The sequence below is a fragment of the Setaria italica genome, chromosome VIII (assembly GCF_000263155.2).
Source record: "Setaria italica strain Yugu1 chromosome VIII, Setaria_italica_v2.0, whole genome shotgun sequence".
Lineage (NCBI taxonomy): Eukaryota > Viridiplantae > Streptophyta > Magnoliopsida > Poales > Poaceae > Setaria > Setaria italica.
Genome location: NC_028457.1, coordinates 11,618,004 through 11,635,167, shown reverse-complemented (window position 1 = coordinate 11,635,167; position 17,164 = coordinate 11,618,004). Strand labels below are relative to the sequence as shown.

General features: G+C 47.5%; 2 protein-coding genes across 3 annotated transcripts; both read left to right on the top strand.

Moving 5' to 3' along the window:
- The first annotated feature begins 9,836 nt into the window (after positions 1–9,836).
- LOC101784136 lies at positions 9,837–14,080 on the top strand. Of its 2 annotated transcripts, XR_002678723.1 has the most exons (4): positions 9,892–10,298; positions 11,313–12,108; positions 12,196–13,037; positions 13,395–14,080. XR_002678723.1 is itself a non-coding variant. In XM_022828863.1 (2 exons), the coding sequence occupies exons 1-2, from the start codon at positions 10,080–10,082 to the stop codon at positions 13,764–13,766; spliced, it is 591 nt and encodes a 196-aa protein (XP_022684598.1). In that variant the 5' UTR covers positions 9,837–10,079; the 3' UTR covers positions 13,767–14,080. The 2 variants fall into 2 exon arrangements, 1 of the variants encoding a protein (XP_022684598.1); XM_022828863.1 differs by lacking the exons at positions 11,313–12,108; positions 12,196–13,037 and having other exon boundaries at positions 9,837–10,298.
- Positions 14,081–15,010: 930 nt separating this feature from the next.
- Positions 15,011–16,682, top strand: LOC101779170 (polyol transporter 5). Its single transcript, XM_004980306.2, has 2 exons — positions 15,011–15,122; positions 15,213–16,682. The coding sequence occupies exons 1-2, from the start codon at positions 15,011–15,013 to the stop codon at positions 16,640–16,642; spliced, it is 1,542 nt and encodes a 513-aa protein (XP_004980363.1). The 3' UTR covers positions 16,643–16,682.
- Positions 16,683–17,164: the final 482 nt, after the last annotated feature.

Here is a 17,164-nt window from a genome sequence, read left to right as displayed (position 1 = left end):
CCTGTGCGCCCTTGATCCTAGCGCCGTTTAACCGGTCGCTTCTATCACCTCTTCCGCACGACGACGCCCGCTCTCCGCCAAATCCCAACCACCAGTCTACCCGCCCCTTCGCCGCCCTGACGGCAGAGCGCAATGATCGCTGGCGTCACCCCCGGAGTTCTGCAGCACTGCCCTGGTTGCTCAATCGCCGCCAAGGCAGAGCACTCCATTGCTTCTCCCCGGCCTTCGCGCCGCTCCCCCTTCTCTCTCCCCGCGCCGTTTCCGTTTCTTTACCTCAGCAGCTATAAAAGGAATGCCCCCATCGTCGGAGTTCCCTCCACTCTTGTTGCCCTTAGCTTCTTTCGCTTCCTGCCCAAGCTCCTAGCGCCACACACCAAGTCCTGAGGAGCTCTGCTCTCAGTTTCTCTCAGTTTTCTCCAAGTCACCAGCAGCTTGCTCCCCCGTGCTGCGTAAGAGCTCTCTTGTGATCCGCAAGAAGCAGCGCCGCCGCCGGAGCATTGCCGGTCTTAGTCCTTGCTCGAAGCCTTAGCCCCTCCGTCCAAGTCTGCTCCCTCCCGACCCCACGCTTTCCTTTCAGGAAGAAGGTGAGTTGCCGACCCCCAGTCCGCCTCGCCCGACCCCTCCTATCCGCCCGACCCCAGTTCCGTCTCGTCCGACCCCGCCTGTTCTGCCAACCCTTATCCGCCTCGCCCGAGGGCTTGGCTGTGATCTTTTCTTCAACTCGAGGGTGTATGTGTAAAACTTGGGAAACCTTTAGCGCTTGCGTCTAAGGACCCCGGGTTTCTCACGTCCTCTAGTTCAAGGATCGGACCACTAGTTCTTTTTCCACCCTTACCTTTTGGTTAGCATCAGCTCTCGAACCACCATCGCCTCCTGCTCTATGTCGCGAGTTTCTGGGCTCAGGCGAGCCAGTGTTGCTGTTGAACTAACTGTCTAAGCTAACCCTTCATTGCATTCGTGTAGAGTTGCACCTCGCCGACGGTTTCTACGAGCTTCACCCGGCGCCCGAAGAAGAAGCTGTAGCCGAGTTCCTGCCCTCCGAAGTCGAAGTCGCTCCCGGAGCCGGGCAGTTTCCGTCCTCCTTGCTTGAAGGCAAGCCCCGGTTGCATCAAAGTCCTACGTGTTTTACCAGACTTGCGCATGCCTTCTGTAACATGCTTGTGCATTTACGTATAGGATTTGTTTGAAACCCTAGGTGCATGCCTTAGTTATCCCCATGATCTGAACACTAGCTGTTGGACCGAGTAGCTGCATTGCTTAACTAGGAAAACGGTAAAAGCCGAGTGATTTCCTGTCACTCGCGAGTTATAGGAGTTGCATGTTTACTTTCCTGTTATAACTATAAGGACGATGGACGGGGCAGGGTTTTGGGTAACTCTTTGGTGGTCGGATGGTCGCCCCGTCTGTCTATGAAATTTGCTAAGGCCCGACAGTGGTGGTGTTCGTGATCAAGTGTTTGAAAGTACTAGCCTCATACTTAGTATGGGATGAGGAAGCCTAGTACCGGATTGAACCTAGACATGAGCGGTCGCCCCATTGTTCTTGGAACGGAGTTTCCCCTGCTGGTTGTCGCACGTGGTGGCAATGTGTGGTCACAGGACGGCAGAGGCCGGGTCTGTGGAACCTTGCACCAAAGGAAATGGGCCCGACATGGGTTAGGGGATTGATGGGGAAGGCCGACACAGGAAGCGACCTCCGGTTGCGCGGATGTCGTGAGGCTAGGTTCACCATGCATGGTTAAAGAACTCGAATCGATTCGTCTGCCTCTCACAGCTTGAGATTGCTTGATCGCTATGTCACCCTGAGTAATTGAGGAATCTGATGATGGCAATCTTGTTGTTATATCTACACGTCTTGTTTGGCTCTATGGTTTCTTAGAATAGTTGGCAAAACCTAGATCGGTTAATCAACTTAGAACCGGAGCTAAAACTTGAAAAAAGGTTATACTTAGTGCTTTTGGCAAACAAACCCCTCAGCCAAGAAGCCTTGCATGTCTAGAAGGAGGAGTAGTCCTTACTCCTATTGGTTAAGTCTTGTTGAGCTTAGTAGCTCAGCCTCGTTGTGGCTTCTGTTTTCAGGTGAAGCTGCCGCGTCTGACCCCTCTCTGGTTGGTGCTTGGCCGCCCCAGCTCCCGCCAGGCTGGACGGTCGAGTGGGACCCCTCCTCGGACGGTGAGGAGAGGACCCAATGATGTTCTGGCTGGCCTCGCCCAGGACATCCGACCCCGACGAAGTCTTCCGCTAGTTTTCTCTGTTGTTCTTTGTTTTGTAAACCCTAATGTTGAATTTTATGGTGGAACCAAAATGAGTAAAACTTGTTTAAATCCGTGGACTTGTTGTATTCTCTGTAACCGCTCACCTTGTGTGGGTTTGCTAAACTCGATCCTGTTTAAGTGGTTAAATCGGATGAAATCCGACGGCGCTTCGTGTTAGCTCGAGTTAGGCAGGAGTGTCGCATGTTAGGCGGCTAAACTCTGCTTAATCAAGCTAATCCGAGGTGGTTCCGCCACACATATCTTTTTGAATGAAGTACTCCAAGTCTACTATTGTGCCTTCCATACCAGTGACAAGAACAGAGCTCAAGGCTTGCTGACAAACACCAAAATTCTGGAGCTTTGCAGAAGACTAGTTCTAGACCTCAAGGCCTTCCATATCATTTTGGTGCTTAATTAAATTACAGGGTAGATTTCCTTTTGCGCACATTTGTTTGAACTACATATGTACAAGACACAAAGAGTTTAATGGAGTCCCTTATAGTCCTTCAACTATAGGAGTTCTGAGTGTTTCAAAATAAAATTTAATCTGTCAAATCAGCAATTAATTTCACCTCTATTATGTTAGCAGTCAGTCTTACACAGTGTTACAGATTCAAGAATCCTTCCAATCTCAACTCATCAAAACAAGCTGAAGCATAGTATTGGCTTGATGACTTATACAATGAACATAAAAACAGTACAACGGTATAATTTCAGGTAAGATAGGTTACAGGGGCAACTCTTGAGGAAGCAAGTAACAAGATTCAAAGGGAAATCAATGTGAGCTCCGATGTGCTGATGAATACTTGAGCACCAAAAATAGCAGATTTTTTTCTCTGGTTTTTAAACAACTGTTTCTGCAGAAGTTTTCAGAAGTACCTTGTCTGCATACTTATTCACCAATGAAGGTAGATCAGATTTAGGAGTACATCCTCCAAACAGAGAGCAATAATTTGTTCACAAAATTCCTTACAACAAAAGGAACAATAATTTGTTCACAAAATTCCTAACAACAAAAGAGCAAGAGAGAATTAGCGTGTCCCAACCTGCTCAGCCTCTCTGTACTTCTAACCCATTTCAAACAAAACCTGGAAGAAATTCAATTGAAAAAGGCCCATTTCAGCACAGTTCATCTTCCAGCAGGTTACAAAACAACCAGTATGGATGGTAGTAATGACTGCATACATAACAGGATTACGATGTTTATAACTGCATACATAACAGGTTACGATGTTTATAACTGCATACATAACAGGATTACAATATTTATGACTGCATACATAACAGGATTACAATATTAGGATGAACCATGCAACATTCATTGGTGTTCGATAAGATCCATTTGCAATTGGCTATGGATGGCAGTATTCTTCAACTTATGATGTTTATTAATATACTCCACTCTCTCTTGGGTTATGGTCTGGTATGGAGTAGTAGGAACCCCAACATTGTCGTAGTTCGTATTCTCTACAAGTTTCCCTTCATCCTCGATAATCATATTATGCATAATTATGCACGCTGTCATAATGTCCCTAATCTGTTCACAATTCCAACCATATGCAGGGCCTCGAACAATAGCCCACCTAGACTGAAGGACACCAAAAGTGCTGTCAATATCTTTATGAACTTTTTCTTGCTCCTTAGCAAAGTGTGCTGTCTTCATATCCACGGGATGGGAAACTGTCTTCACAAAAGCCGACAAATTGGGGTATATACCATCAGCAAGATAGTAACACATGTCATACGTGTGACCATTAACGGTGAATGATACCGGAGCTGCTTGGCCTTTCAAATATGCGGAGAAGACGTGCGACTTTTGAAGGACATTAATATCATTGCAGCTGCCTGGCATGCCGAAATAGGCATGCCATATCCAAAGGTCATGCGAAGCTACCACCTCAAGTATCATGGATGGATGCTTCCCACGCCCTGTGAACATGCCTTTATATGCCGAGGGGCAATTGCGCCACTCCCAGTGCATACAATCAATGCTTCCCAACATTCCCGGAAATCCACGTTGCTCTCTAATTCTGAGAAGCCGTGCTACATCTTCCGCGTTCGGAGCACATAGATAGTACTCCACGAATACAGAAATGATAGCCTGACAAAAATGGTGGAGAGCCTTACGAGCAGTTGACTCACCAATACGGACATACTCATCTACAGCGTCAGCAGGTAGACCATATGCAAGAATGCGAATAGCAGCAACTGCCTTTTGCAAACCACTGAGCCCAAGACGGCCAATGGCATCCTCCTTTTGCTTGAAGTAGGAGTCTGCACCTTCAATCGCTTCAACAAGGCGCTCAAACACATGGACGCGCATTCGAAACCTGCACACAAAGATAAGGTCTGTCAATGTACTGCAAAGTAACCCATGAAGCAATCCATGACTACCAGAAACACACCATCGACTAAACAAAAACACTGAGTAAACAGGATTGGGACCAAAGTAGTCAGCACGGATCCTCGCATCCCTGACCGCATGATCCCTCTATCGTATCTGCTTTGGTGGACCATTGGAACGACGTTTATGATGAGAGGGTCCAGCATTCTCGAGCTCAAACGACTCCAGTACCTCCAAGTCGTCGTCATCAACAATCAAATAAAAATCATCTTCGTCATCCTCGTCCTCTATCACCCACGTTCTACACATGGAAGAACCAAAGTAGCCTGCCATGACCGTGGAGGGAATGGGCGACGGGTGGACAGAATAGGACCTCGATGGAGTGGAGGGAACAAGCGACGAACCCTAGCAGCCAGCCATGCCGAGATCAAATCCAGCTATTTGGGCTGCCAGATGGAGTATATGATAGCTCAAATGGATGCTTCTAGGCTATGGCCACTCGTTGCTACAAGGAATTGATGAGGAACTCACCGGATAGGAAGGGAGACAGCGGCGCAGTCGGTGGCGGCAGTGGCGGTTCGTTGAGTTGGGGATGGGGTTCATTGGGGTTGGGGATGGTTTACAGGCGCCTGCGCGGCATCGTTACAAGGTTATTATCTATACAGGCCCGATGGGCCATGTGGGCCATGCCCTGTTTAGCGCTTGGTTTAGCAACGGAGCGGTGCGGATAGCCTTAAATCACGATAAGCGAAGTTGAACCTCCAGCCGCGGAGAAACAAAGTTGAATCTTGATAAACAAAATTGAATCTTCAACCACGGAGAAACGAAGTTGAACATTTAGCCGCGGAGAAACAAAGTAAAATCTTGAATTGCCAAGAAACAAAGTAAAATCTTAAAATCTCGAATCTCCGAGAAACGAAGTAAAATCTCGAATCTCTGAGAAACGAAGTAAAATCTCAAATCTTGAAATCAGTCACACTGAAGAAGTGAAACGAAGTCAGAATACCTCCCTCCGAAGTTATTTCTTCTTACTCTGAAATTAATTCTCTCTTTTTAAATTATTATTTTATGTTTTTAGTCAAACATGCAGTGGGCGCCACTGTTGGGGATTTGACTCCCCCAGACAGGAAAAGAGAGATAAAGTGGAGAAGAAGATATAACTAGGGGAAGTGTGGGAGTGCTCAAGGTAAGTCCCCTCATCATTGCCCATGGGTCTTTACATAGAGGGCCCCCCAAGCCCCTGGTGGGTACAAAATTTACAACTAGGCCTTTCGACCTTTACAAAGGTGGAGGTGTCATGTGAAGCTCTTTTCCCCAACAAGGACCTTGAGCAGCACATCTTGTCGGTGTTGGCGGTGAAGAAGGCGGAGGCGATGCAGTCAATCCAGAACCCCTGGCCAGGAGCAACGGCACTGCGCCGTGTGCTGCAGCAGCAGCTCTGGTTCCTCGTGCTGCCGATCGCTGCCGTGGCGAGGCTCCTCCAGGGACACTAGCGACGTGGCACCATCGTGCTCGTCGAGCTAGGAAGACGGGGGCCCCGAGCCTGGGAGAGTGCACATCTGGTGTCACACTCTAAAATTTTTGGATTTCAGGATGTGATTAAAAAGAATAATTAAACAATGATTTTCTTATATTTTTTTTAAAAAAATTAACATTTATTTTCTTGACAGGAAATGTAGTATAGGAAAAACAATTGGTTGCTTTTCTACATTAAAAAGTGTTGTTCTATGTGTGCATTCATGCCGATGCATCTTAGTGTTTATTGACTGCAAATATTTTAACATGCGTTTAGACGACGACCAGATTCTTCTAAGAATTTTCCAACTTTTATTAGAATTTATTCTCAATTTTCTAGAGCTAAACCTATTTATTAGAAGGCTCTAGAACCCTTTTTAAGAGCTGCAAGTGTTTTATTTGGACTCCTCGTGTCCCAATCTATCTCTGAGATTTTTCTTGGAATTTTTGAAATTTTCATAAGTATTTTTCGTTGTTTAATCGAATTATCTAGATTTTTTTTGGATTTTTCCTTTCACGAGAAATTATTTCTGAAAATAATCTAATCCTACCCCGTTGCGGCGAGCCTGCACCCGCGAGCCCAACCCGTGGCCTAGCTCTCTCCCTCTCTCCCCTCTCTTCTGGTAGGCCCCGCCTCTTTCTCGCGAGCCAGGCCCGCTTTGACCCAGCAAGGCCCATTCGGGCCCAGCTGTTGCTGCAGCTGCGCCTGTGCGCCGACGCCGCGTGCGCGCCACACCAACCTAGGGCTTCTTTGATTAATTTTATTGCAACTTTTTCAGATACTAATACAATTTGAGTTAATTCTAACGTAAGGTGTTTCTCTGAAATAACCTTTACACATGATTTTATTGAGTTAAAAATATATCTAGTACCTAGTCTTTTGTTGTTTGATAATAATCTCTCAATAGCTTTGCCTTTTCAACCATAGCTTCGTTTCTTGTGTTTCTTGTGCGTTCGTGACCTTAGGTTCGAGCCTTATCCTTTAGTGCGCTCTTTTAAAGCTTTCCTATGATTGATGTATTGTTCTTAGTTGTGATTGTTGTTTGCTTTGTATGCTTGTGTCGATGATTGATGCGAGTAGAAGGAATGTTGTTCGAGAACTTTGAGGAACAAGAGTTGAAGATAATTTGAGCAGCTATTCTTTGGAGAAAGACAAGTGTGTCCTTGTGCTTCTATCCTAATAACTTTATTTAATCAATTTTGCATATGATTGCATTTAATGTTGATGGGTCCTATTAAGATTTTCCTAGTTTTTATGATCATTCCTTGTCAACCTGTGTTTTACCTTTTTGTTGGGTACATATGCTTAGCTGCTATACTTGGGTTATGGTGGTTTCAATGAATTCAATAATTAAACTTGTTTTATTTTATGCTATACCTATGGTTAATCACAAGATCACAATATTTTAATTGGAACATGGAGCGACCACCCAGGAAAATAGTACAACCACAAGAACTACATGGCTCTGATCTTGGCTAATTAATTAGAGACTATAGTTTGAAGCAGTCTTACCGAAAGGGCAAGAGGGACAACGGCAGATGGGGTATAGTCCGACCCTCAGACTGATCTGCTCTATGGTAGCTTCACAGTCTCGAGAGAGGTTTATGCTCCGCTACTAATCCGGAAACCTTAGAGGGCTACTTCTTATTAGAGAATCTTTGTAAAGGCCTCATAGCGTCCCTATGCAGTCACACCTTGGTAGTGTGATGAGTGCCTGATCAGCATAGCATGGTTGGGTCTAAAGTTCTTCTAAACTTTTAAGCGACTTGTGGTGAAAGTGTACAACCTCCGCAGAGTGTAAAATTGATATATAAGCCATGCTCGCGGTCAAGAGTAGCCTGGACCCTCACATGGTAATTGAACTTGAAGATGGACTTAAATCGTGGTTATGGTTATGCCATATGCTTATGACTTATGTTTATGCTAAATTGTGGGTTGGTATATACTTATACCTAGTAATGAGGTGCTAATAAAATATGACCAACTAAAATTGCGTATCGCTGTAAACCAATAAACCTTTCCTTGTTGAAGCCTTGCATTCATATTTTCCCTACACTTGCTGAGTACGACATGTGCTCACCCTTACTATAACCAACGTTGTTTAGAAGAAGAAGCTGCTATGAAGTTGTTGTCAATATGGTGCTGAGTTCTAGGCGTACGCAACCTCCAGTCGATTGCCTGTGAAATTTGGAGCATTTATTTCTAGGATTAAGCTGTAAATCTCGGATAGACTCTATATCTTTTCACGTGATATTGTTACTATTATTCACTAACGATGTCACTATATGTATGAAACTAAATCCTAACATACATATAGGTAGCACTTGGTTTTGTTTTAAAATCGAGTGTGACATCTGGGCCCAAAGGCAACAGATCCAGCGAAGGGGAACAGTGGCCGGCGGCTCCGACGACCGGCGGCACGACCAAGACGACCTAGATCAGAAGAGCATGAGAGAAGGAGAGGGAGAAGGAGACAAGGAAGGAGGAGGGGAGGATACGCGCGCGGCACCGGCTTCGGGCCGCCGCTGGCCGGCTGGTTACCGGCGGCGGCGGCCGGCCTTGGATTTGGTGGGGGCTGCGGCAGGCTACCTGAGTCACCCCCGAGTCACTGTTTTGTAGTGTTCTGGTCAGCCCTCGCGTGGCTAGTGCATCACGCATCGACGTGTCATGCCCTAGGCCCCAGCTGAGCCCATGGGTCCACACAGCATGGTCACCTTTCGGAACCTAGATAGGAGATGTAGTTTCTAGCCCATTGAAGGCCCATCTCCTTCCTGTTCTTCTTTCTTCGGCCAACCCTACCTCCGTACCTCCTCGGCGGCGTGGCAACTGAGAAAGGAGAAAGAAGAGAGGAAGAAGGAAGGGCGATCAGACGATCAGTAGCTCACGCACGAATCTCATTGAAGCCAAGTAACTTTTCCGCACTTCCTCCGGATCTCCTATATGTCTTCTGGAAGGTAGATAAGCAACTCATTTTTAAAGCCCATATAAGTTCATGTACAACTTTTTTAAACATCAATTAACATTTTTTTAAAAAGGTCTGACTTAATTGTTATCGACATTTCTTGACATTGACTAACAATTTTTTATTTCTACGAATATTTTTCTCTACTTTTTTACATTCTGCTTAACAATTTTTTACATGCACTAACATTTTTTTGCACCTACCAATATTTTTTTGCTTAACATTTTTTACATTCACCAACATTTTTACATAAAAATATTGAGATGGTTCGTATAATGTTGAGATAGTTTGTTGGACCGTTGTGGGCCATTTATTGAGCTACTACTACTTATAGATGTTTAGTTATCTATCTTCCGGAAGAAGGATATGATTTCCCAACTTCCTCTGCATTCCTTGTTGGGTTTGGTCCGAGGGAGCAACGTGTACTTGAGGTCATGGTTAGACTCGGCCCGACGCTCGTTTAGGGCCGGGCGTGGCATTGATTTTCGCAGCTTAAAAAAAAAGGTGATAAAATGAATTACATTTACATAAAAAGGACGGGTGGCCCAACCCGAATGAGGTCCGATTTTGTTGGTCCGATGAAGTTAATGGGCGGGTTTGGGTGGAGATTTTGGGCCCAAAAGAAACCGGATTTTTTGTCGGCCCGAGTGGTCCAGTGGATCATTTATAAGGTTGGTTTGGTTAGGCTTATTGGATGGGGAGGGTGGCAAGGCGTGTGGTGCGGCCCAAGACACCAGCGGAATGAGGAATTGGATGGGAAGACATGGAGTCGGAATGGGGAGGAATTTATTTCATTTTTAGTAACTATCTTTTTAAGGACTGACAATACTCTTTCCAGTTTTTACTCTTGCGAATCGAAACTCGAAAGCCAGCTTAATTTGCGCGGGGAGATTTGGAAACGGAGGCTCCAATTCTCAAACCCGCGAAACGAAATCTGCCGAGCCATAAAACCGTGCGAAACACTCCGGCCGAAACATCACGCCGCACCGCTGACCATTCCACCATGAGCGCAGCAGGCAGCGGCAGCCCCGTCTCCCGCAAGCGCCCTCTCGTCTCGGTCCCGGCCTCGCCGGCGGCAGCCTCCTGCGGTGGGGGCGATGGCGGGGACGCAGCCGGCGGTGGATCCGGCAGCCCCAAGGCGAAGCGGCGCCTCTTCGCGGCGGTCGGTGGCGCCGCCCTCCCGGCTTGGCCCGGCCGACGCACCACTGCAGCCGCGGCTGAGGTGCGTATCCGGCACGAATGGCTTCTTCCCCTTGTCTGAGGGGAAGTTCACCTAATTTCCCCCTTTTTCCTTCCGGGGGATTGAAGGATAAACGTCTCCCCCCGTTTGAGCTGCGGGTTCGAGTCGTAGATCCAATCGTAGATTTGCAGTCCCATACACCCGTTAGCTGATTGCGTCTTCTCCCCGGAGTTTGAGGTGCTGCAGATTCGTATAGTTGTTGGGTTCCGATTTGTTTTGTGGAGCCGCGAGTTGACTCCTGCTGCTAATCTGTTGAATGCCACCCGGTACAGTCCACACGGCACAGCCAATGCTGACGCAGAGGCTGTTAGATTAGAGATCATCTCATAGTTGCAGTTGGGATTTGGGTAAGATAATGAGAGCACGTGGGATGGACTGATGTGCTTCGTCAGATCTGACTGATGGCTTAGTGCAGGCCATGGATGTGCCATTGTGGAGGCAGCATTGGCCGTTCACTTGGCCCTTTGTTTTTGTTGTGGATTCGCATTGCAGGGGCCTGCAGTGTGTAGTTTTCGCAATTGTAGATGCGTATCAGTGTATGCCATGACCTGTGTTGGGCGTGAATGTTGCGTATGTAACAATGACAATTTTTTTTTTCGTCCATTGCAAGAACACGCCACTATAAAGCTGTAAGAATGCCCTCGGCTGTTTTCCAACAACTAGCTTATAATCAGTTGTATTTCAGCATTCTGCAAATTTCTCAATGTGTTTGTGCACCTAGCATGTTGGCACTTGTGTGTGTGGTCCATTATGTAGAGTAGTTGGAATGTCAGAGAATGCTAGAGCGATGAGTTAATGGCTTAACACCACTATAAAACTGTAGGAATGCCACTGGCTTGTTTTTTCAGCGCTTATAATCAGTGTATTTCAGCATTCTCCAGATTTCACAATGCTTTTATGTGCCTAGCATGGTGATATTTCCGGAGTTCGATGGCACCAGTTGTATGATGGAATACTATCTACCAGAACTAATCTTTTGCATTGTTTATGATTTAGGATGCTAGTTCTTCAACTGAATTTTCAAGTGATGATGAGGATAATCATATTATGGAAGAATTATCTAGTGAAGATGAAACTATGGAGCTCATAATGCACCGTCGTAAGAGAAATCTGGAGTTCGTCAATATGATGTTAACCCTCGGTATGTACTATGAATCTTACATACACAAAGCTCCAAGGAGGGTTGCAACAGTGACGGGCCTTGAATGGGTAAATGAAACATTGTCAAATTCGACCTCTTGTTATAACATGTTTAGGATGAGTTGCCCATTATTTCATCAACTTCATGATTTATTGGTTGACTCCTATGGTTTGAGAGGGACTCGAGATATGTCAACAGTGGAGGCTTTAGGAATGTTCCTATGGATACTTGGTGCACCGCAGTCACTTAGGCAAGTTGAGGATCGATTTGTGAGGTCGGTGGAGATAATAAGCCGTACGTTCGACAAAGTGTTATGCACTATTCTTAAGCTAGCAGTAGATAATATTAGGCCACTCGACCCTCAATTTAAGACGGTGCACAAAAGATTACTAAACTCTCGGTTTGCTCCATATTTTAACAACTGTATAGGAGCTATAGATAGCACACATGTTCCAGTCGTGGTGCCAAGTGAAAAGGTCATGCAATATACAGGGAGACACGGGTATACCTCACAGAATGTGCTAGCTATTTGTGACTTCGATATGAGGTTTACATTTGTTGTTAGTGGATGGTCTGGATCGGTCCATGATATGAGAGTGTTCAGTGATGCTATAGAAAAATACGGTGACAAGTTTCCACATCCTCCTACAGGTACACTAGTTTCTATACGATAGTCTTTACATTTGTCCTTATATGTTGTCTAGTTTTTTTACCTAACAAGTTTGCCTTCATTTGTAGGCAAGTTTTACCTAGTTGATTCAGGATATCCTAACCGTCTCGGTTACCTAGCACCTTACAAGGGTACGAAGTACCATCTACCGGAGTTTCGTAATGGTTCAATGCCCAAAGATATGCAAGAGACCTTTAATTATGCACATTCATCACTTAGAAATGTTATCGAGAGGTCCTTTGGAGTTTTAAAGATGAAGTGGAGGATACTAATGGGTATACCAAGTTTTCCAATGCACAAGCAAAGCAAAATTATTGTGGCATGCATGGCAATTCACAATTTTATTCGAGAGAATGGTATTGCCGATAGAGAATTTGATTTGTACGATTGTGATGAAAATTTTATTCCAATGCCCGGAACTTCAAACCGCGGAGGAGGTGGGACAAGTACCCAAGGAGGAGATGAAGATAGCAACATGAATGCATTTCGAGATGAAATAGCTCATGCCTTGTACAATAGGTCTTAAAAAATTGATTTCAATGTTGTAATGATAATGTATTTTTAGTTTTATTTTGGAGTTATTAGACATTGTAATAGACATAATATTCCCTTCTCATGCATGGTTGTAAGAGTGAAAGAGAAAGAGAAGAAGAGAGAGGAGAAGAATCAAGAAGAAAGGGAGGCATGCATGCATGCAGTGCATGGCGCTTCAACGGAGGCATGCATGCAGTGCAAGGAGGAGAACGGAGGGCTAGGAGGGCTAGCGCAGCGCAGCTCGCATGCATGCTAGGGGGGCCAGCGCATGCATGCAAGGAGGGCTGGAGGGGCAGCGTGCGCAGGCGGGAGGGGCAACGCGGGAGGAGAAAAAGCGGGCGGGAGGGGCAACGCTGGAGGAGAAAAGCAGGAGCATGTGAGTCATTTTGACTATTATATGCTAAATTTTAGCCTTCCATCCAAATACCCTAGGTGCTAAATTTTAGCCTCTTTATTTGAGTGGGCTAAACTTTAGCCCAGAGCTAAATTTTAACCCCTCCTCCCAAACAGGGCCTCAGTATAGTTGGTTTGTTTCAGAGAATGTTAGAGCAACGAGTTTGTTGGATTTCCATTTTTGCACACCAACTCAGGAGCCCCTGCCATAAAACTCATCATTTAGCATTGTCTGTTCGTTGGAACATCACAAAATCACAATAGTGTTTCTTTTTATGTAGGAATTTATGAACATGCAATTGGAATGCTAGTGCCTTTCTGATGCAGTTCCTCTTTGCAGATTGACCGGATCAAGCTTGCTCGACGGCGCCTGATCATTCAGGGTGCTGCTCTGACTGTTGTTGCAGCTTCAGTGTGCTTCCTCCAGGTGATGAGACGGAGGGGGAGAGGATACAGTGCCCAGGAGCTCGCTCCCCTCCGTGCGGCCCTTGCAGAGCTCACATCTGCTATACGTGCTGCCACTGCTCCAGCTGAACCGCACCCTGACCTTTACCCCACCGTGATGTGTATCCCGGGCTTCACCCGTGAGGAGCTTCTGGTTGCGCTCTCCTACCTCGTCGATGGCAGAGGCCGTGGAGCTGCCTTCCTGGCGATGTCTGAACCGCATCGTGCCCTTTGGATCAAGCACATTCTTGCCAAGCAGGAGATCTGAGGCAGTGAGGTGGGTTTAGTACTTTAGTTCGGTAAGTAGGAACTAGCCGGAGCTCACCATTGAGACTGTTACTTCCTTTTGATGATGTAGGCTAAGATCGATGGGGATAGTAGTTCCTTCGATGATGGTAACAGTAGTTGTTGATGATGATAGCAGCGGTATTTTGTGAAGCTAACTGCTATGTTAGGGTGTATGTATGGGTTGAAGAATAGACACGCCCCTGAACTTAATCATGTCTATCATGATGTTTTATCTATCTCTGTTCTCAGAATTGTATGGGTTGAAGAATAGACACGCCCCTGAGCTTAACCATATCTATCATGACGCTTTGGAAATCTCTGTTCTCAGAATTGGTACTGACGTTCTTGTGCTGTTGATCTCTGCGTAACGTAGACTGGAGCCTCTAGTTGAGATTGCGCCTGTAGGGTGGGTATCGAGGGAGAAACAATCTTCGGATATTAACATGCTAACTTTTCCTTCGGTCGTGTTCTGAACTTCTGATTTGGGTGTCTTCCTCATCGTGTGTTTGTCTCAACTTGCTTGGCCTTTGTTTGTTACTCTGCTGATGCTATTCTGGATAGAGGTAAGACAGCAGCTTCTAATGGTTGTAACCCTGCAGGTTTTATATTAAACTTTGTTTGTTACTCTATCTCTCTGCAGGTTTTATATTAAACTTTGTCAGCCCTAACATATTAGTGACTTGGTACAAACTTAAAATAAAGTAGCTATATTTTATGATGAAAATAGTATTATATTTGCAATATGACAACTCAGTCCTGGAGAATAAAATGGGGAAGGTATGAGCGGTGGCAACCCAAGTGCTGACAAATATTTAAGCGATTGACTTGATGGTCTGAATCCTGAATGCTATTGGAAGTACTCCGTCAGTTCGTCATAGGTTGCAATTGCTGGTCCAGATCTGATCCAATCCAATAATACAATAGGCATTCTAATAACAGAGCAGGTGTGAGTACAAATTATATGGACTCCGCTGAGCCGTAGACGACTCCACATGCGTTCCATGTACACCAATGTGCAATGGCTTATGAATTTTGAAACAGTATAAAGTACAAATTGTCAAGTATGGCCCTTTTCATTTTCATGTGATCGTACATTGAGAAGGACCCTAAATATTGTTTTTAGATAAACACTTGATTAATACTCGATCTCAACTCACTGGTGTAGATCGAGCGCCACCAAACGCTGGAGTTTCTAAGCAGAGACCAAATAAGGAAGTGTCGACGATGGCGAATTCCGAAGCCGTGGCGGAGTCCGTCGACACCAAGAAGAGCAATGTGAAGTACATCGCCACATGCACCGTTCATGCCTCCATGGCCTCCTTGATCCTTGGCTATGGTAGCTAAATCCTTCATCTCCGTCGATCTTTCTTGTTTTTTTTCCCCCGAGAGATTGTGTATCATCTATGTAGACTGTTCCGCATCGCAGGCCTTGGCGTACTGATCGGCGCGGCGCTGTACATCAAGAAGGACCTCAAGATCACTGACGTGCAGCTGGAGGTCCTGATGGGCGTCCTGAGCCTCTACTCGGTCATCGGATCCTTCGCCGCCGGCCGGACATCCGACTGGATCGGCCGACGCCGCACCGTCATCCTCACTGCGGGCATCTTCTTGGCCGCCGCGCTGCTCATGGCCTTGTCCGTCAACTACGCCATGCTCATGGCCGGCCAGTTCGTGGCCGGCGTCGGGGCCGGTTACGCGATCATGATCCCTCCCGTGTACGCCGCCGAGATATCGCCGCCGTCGTCCCGCGGCCTCATGTCGTCCTTGCCGGAGGTGTTCGGCTGCGCCGGTGTGCTCCTCGGCTACCTGTCGAACTACGCGTTCGCCCGGCTCCCTCTCTACCTCGGCTGGCGCGTCATGGTCGGCGTCAACGCCGTGCCATCCGTCCTCCTCGCCGTGTTGGTGCTCGGCATGCCGGAGTCTCCCCGGTGGCTCGTCCTCAAGGGCCGGCTCAGAGACGCCAGGGTCGTGCTGGAGAAGATCACCGAGACGCCGGAGGAGGCGGCGGGCAGCCTAGCCGACATCAAGGCGGCCGCGGGCTTGCCGGAAGGCGTCGATGGCGACGTGGTCACCGTGCCCAAGAGGAGCGGCGGCGAAGAGTGGCAGGTTTGGAAGGACCTTGTCTTCTCCCCGTCCCCGGCCATGCGGCGAATCCTGCTCTCGGCGCTCGGCATCCACTTCTTCCAGCAGGCCTCCGGCATCGATGCCTTCGTCCTCTACAGCCCCCGCATCTTCATGGGCGCCGGCATCACCGACGACCGCCGCCTCCTCGGCATCACCTGCGCATTGGGCGTGACGAGGACGCTCGTCACCTTGGGTGCCATGTTCCTGCTCGACCGCGTCGGCCGGCGACCCCTGCTGCTGGTCAGCACGGGCGGCATGGCCGTCGCCCTCGCCGGCCTCGCCGCGGCGCTCACCATAACGACCGACCGGCTCCGCCCGGACGCCGAGGCACGGTGGGCGAACGGCCTCGCCGTAGCGTGCACCGTGGCGTACAACGCCGCCTACTCCGCCGGAATCGGCACCGTCGCGTGGGTGTACAGCTCGGAGATCTTCCCGCTGCGGGAGCGGGCGCTCGGCTGCGCGATCGGCGTGGCGTTCAACCGCGCCGTCAGCGGCGTGGTCGGCATGACCTTCCTGTCGCTGTCGAAGGCCATCACCATCGGCGGCGCCTTCTTCCTCTACGCCAGCATGACCGTGATTGCGTGGGTGTTCGTCTTCACCTGCCTTCCCGAGACTCGTGGGCGGACGCTGGAGGAGATGGGCAAGCTGTTCGGCATGGGCAACACAAGCAATGTAGAAGCCCAAGACCGCGATGAGGATTGTAAAGCGGTGGAAATGCCGATGGCAAATTAGGCTATGTTTTCTACAAGAAAAAGGAGCAATGAAGGAAGCAGATAACACAACTGAAACTCACCAAAGACTGTTACGCTACCATCATTTATTTTGTCACCCAAGGACGACATGGTTGTTCTTGTTCAGCTATAGTTTTGTACAGCTGATTGGGCTGCAAGGATATATTGGAATTCTTGTTATGAAATGGCCCGTAGCCTCATAATGGGCCGAGAGCCGACCCTAACACCCCCCCCCCCCACCCCCCCCTCACAATAACGTGAAAAGGGGTTTAAACCCAATCCAGCCCAAAAATCCACCCCCGGGTCCGAATTTGTTCCCTACCTTTTTAAAAAAGGCCCCTGAACTATCCCCGATCCAAATTGGATGCCTGGGCCTTTTTTTTCTTGACTTACCAAGGGGCTCCGGCGCCTGGGCCTCCTCCCCCGACCCATTTAAGTACGTCTAACTAGCCTATGTGGATAACTCGATCACTCTAAGAAAAGGTCTGCCCCCCTTTTGTCCATCATAGTGCGTGACTGTCAA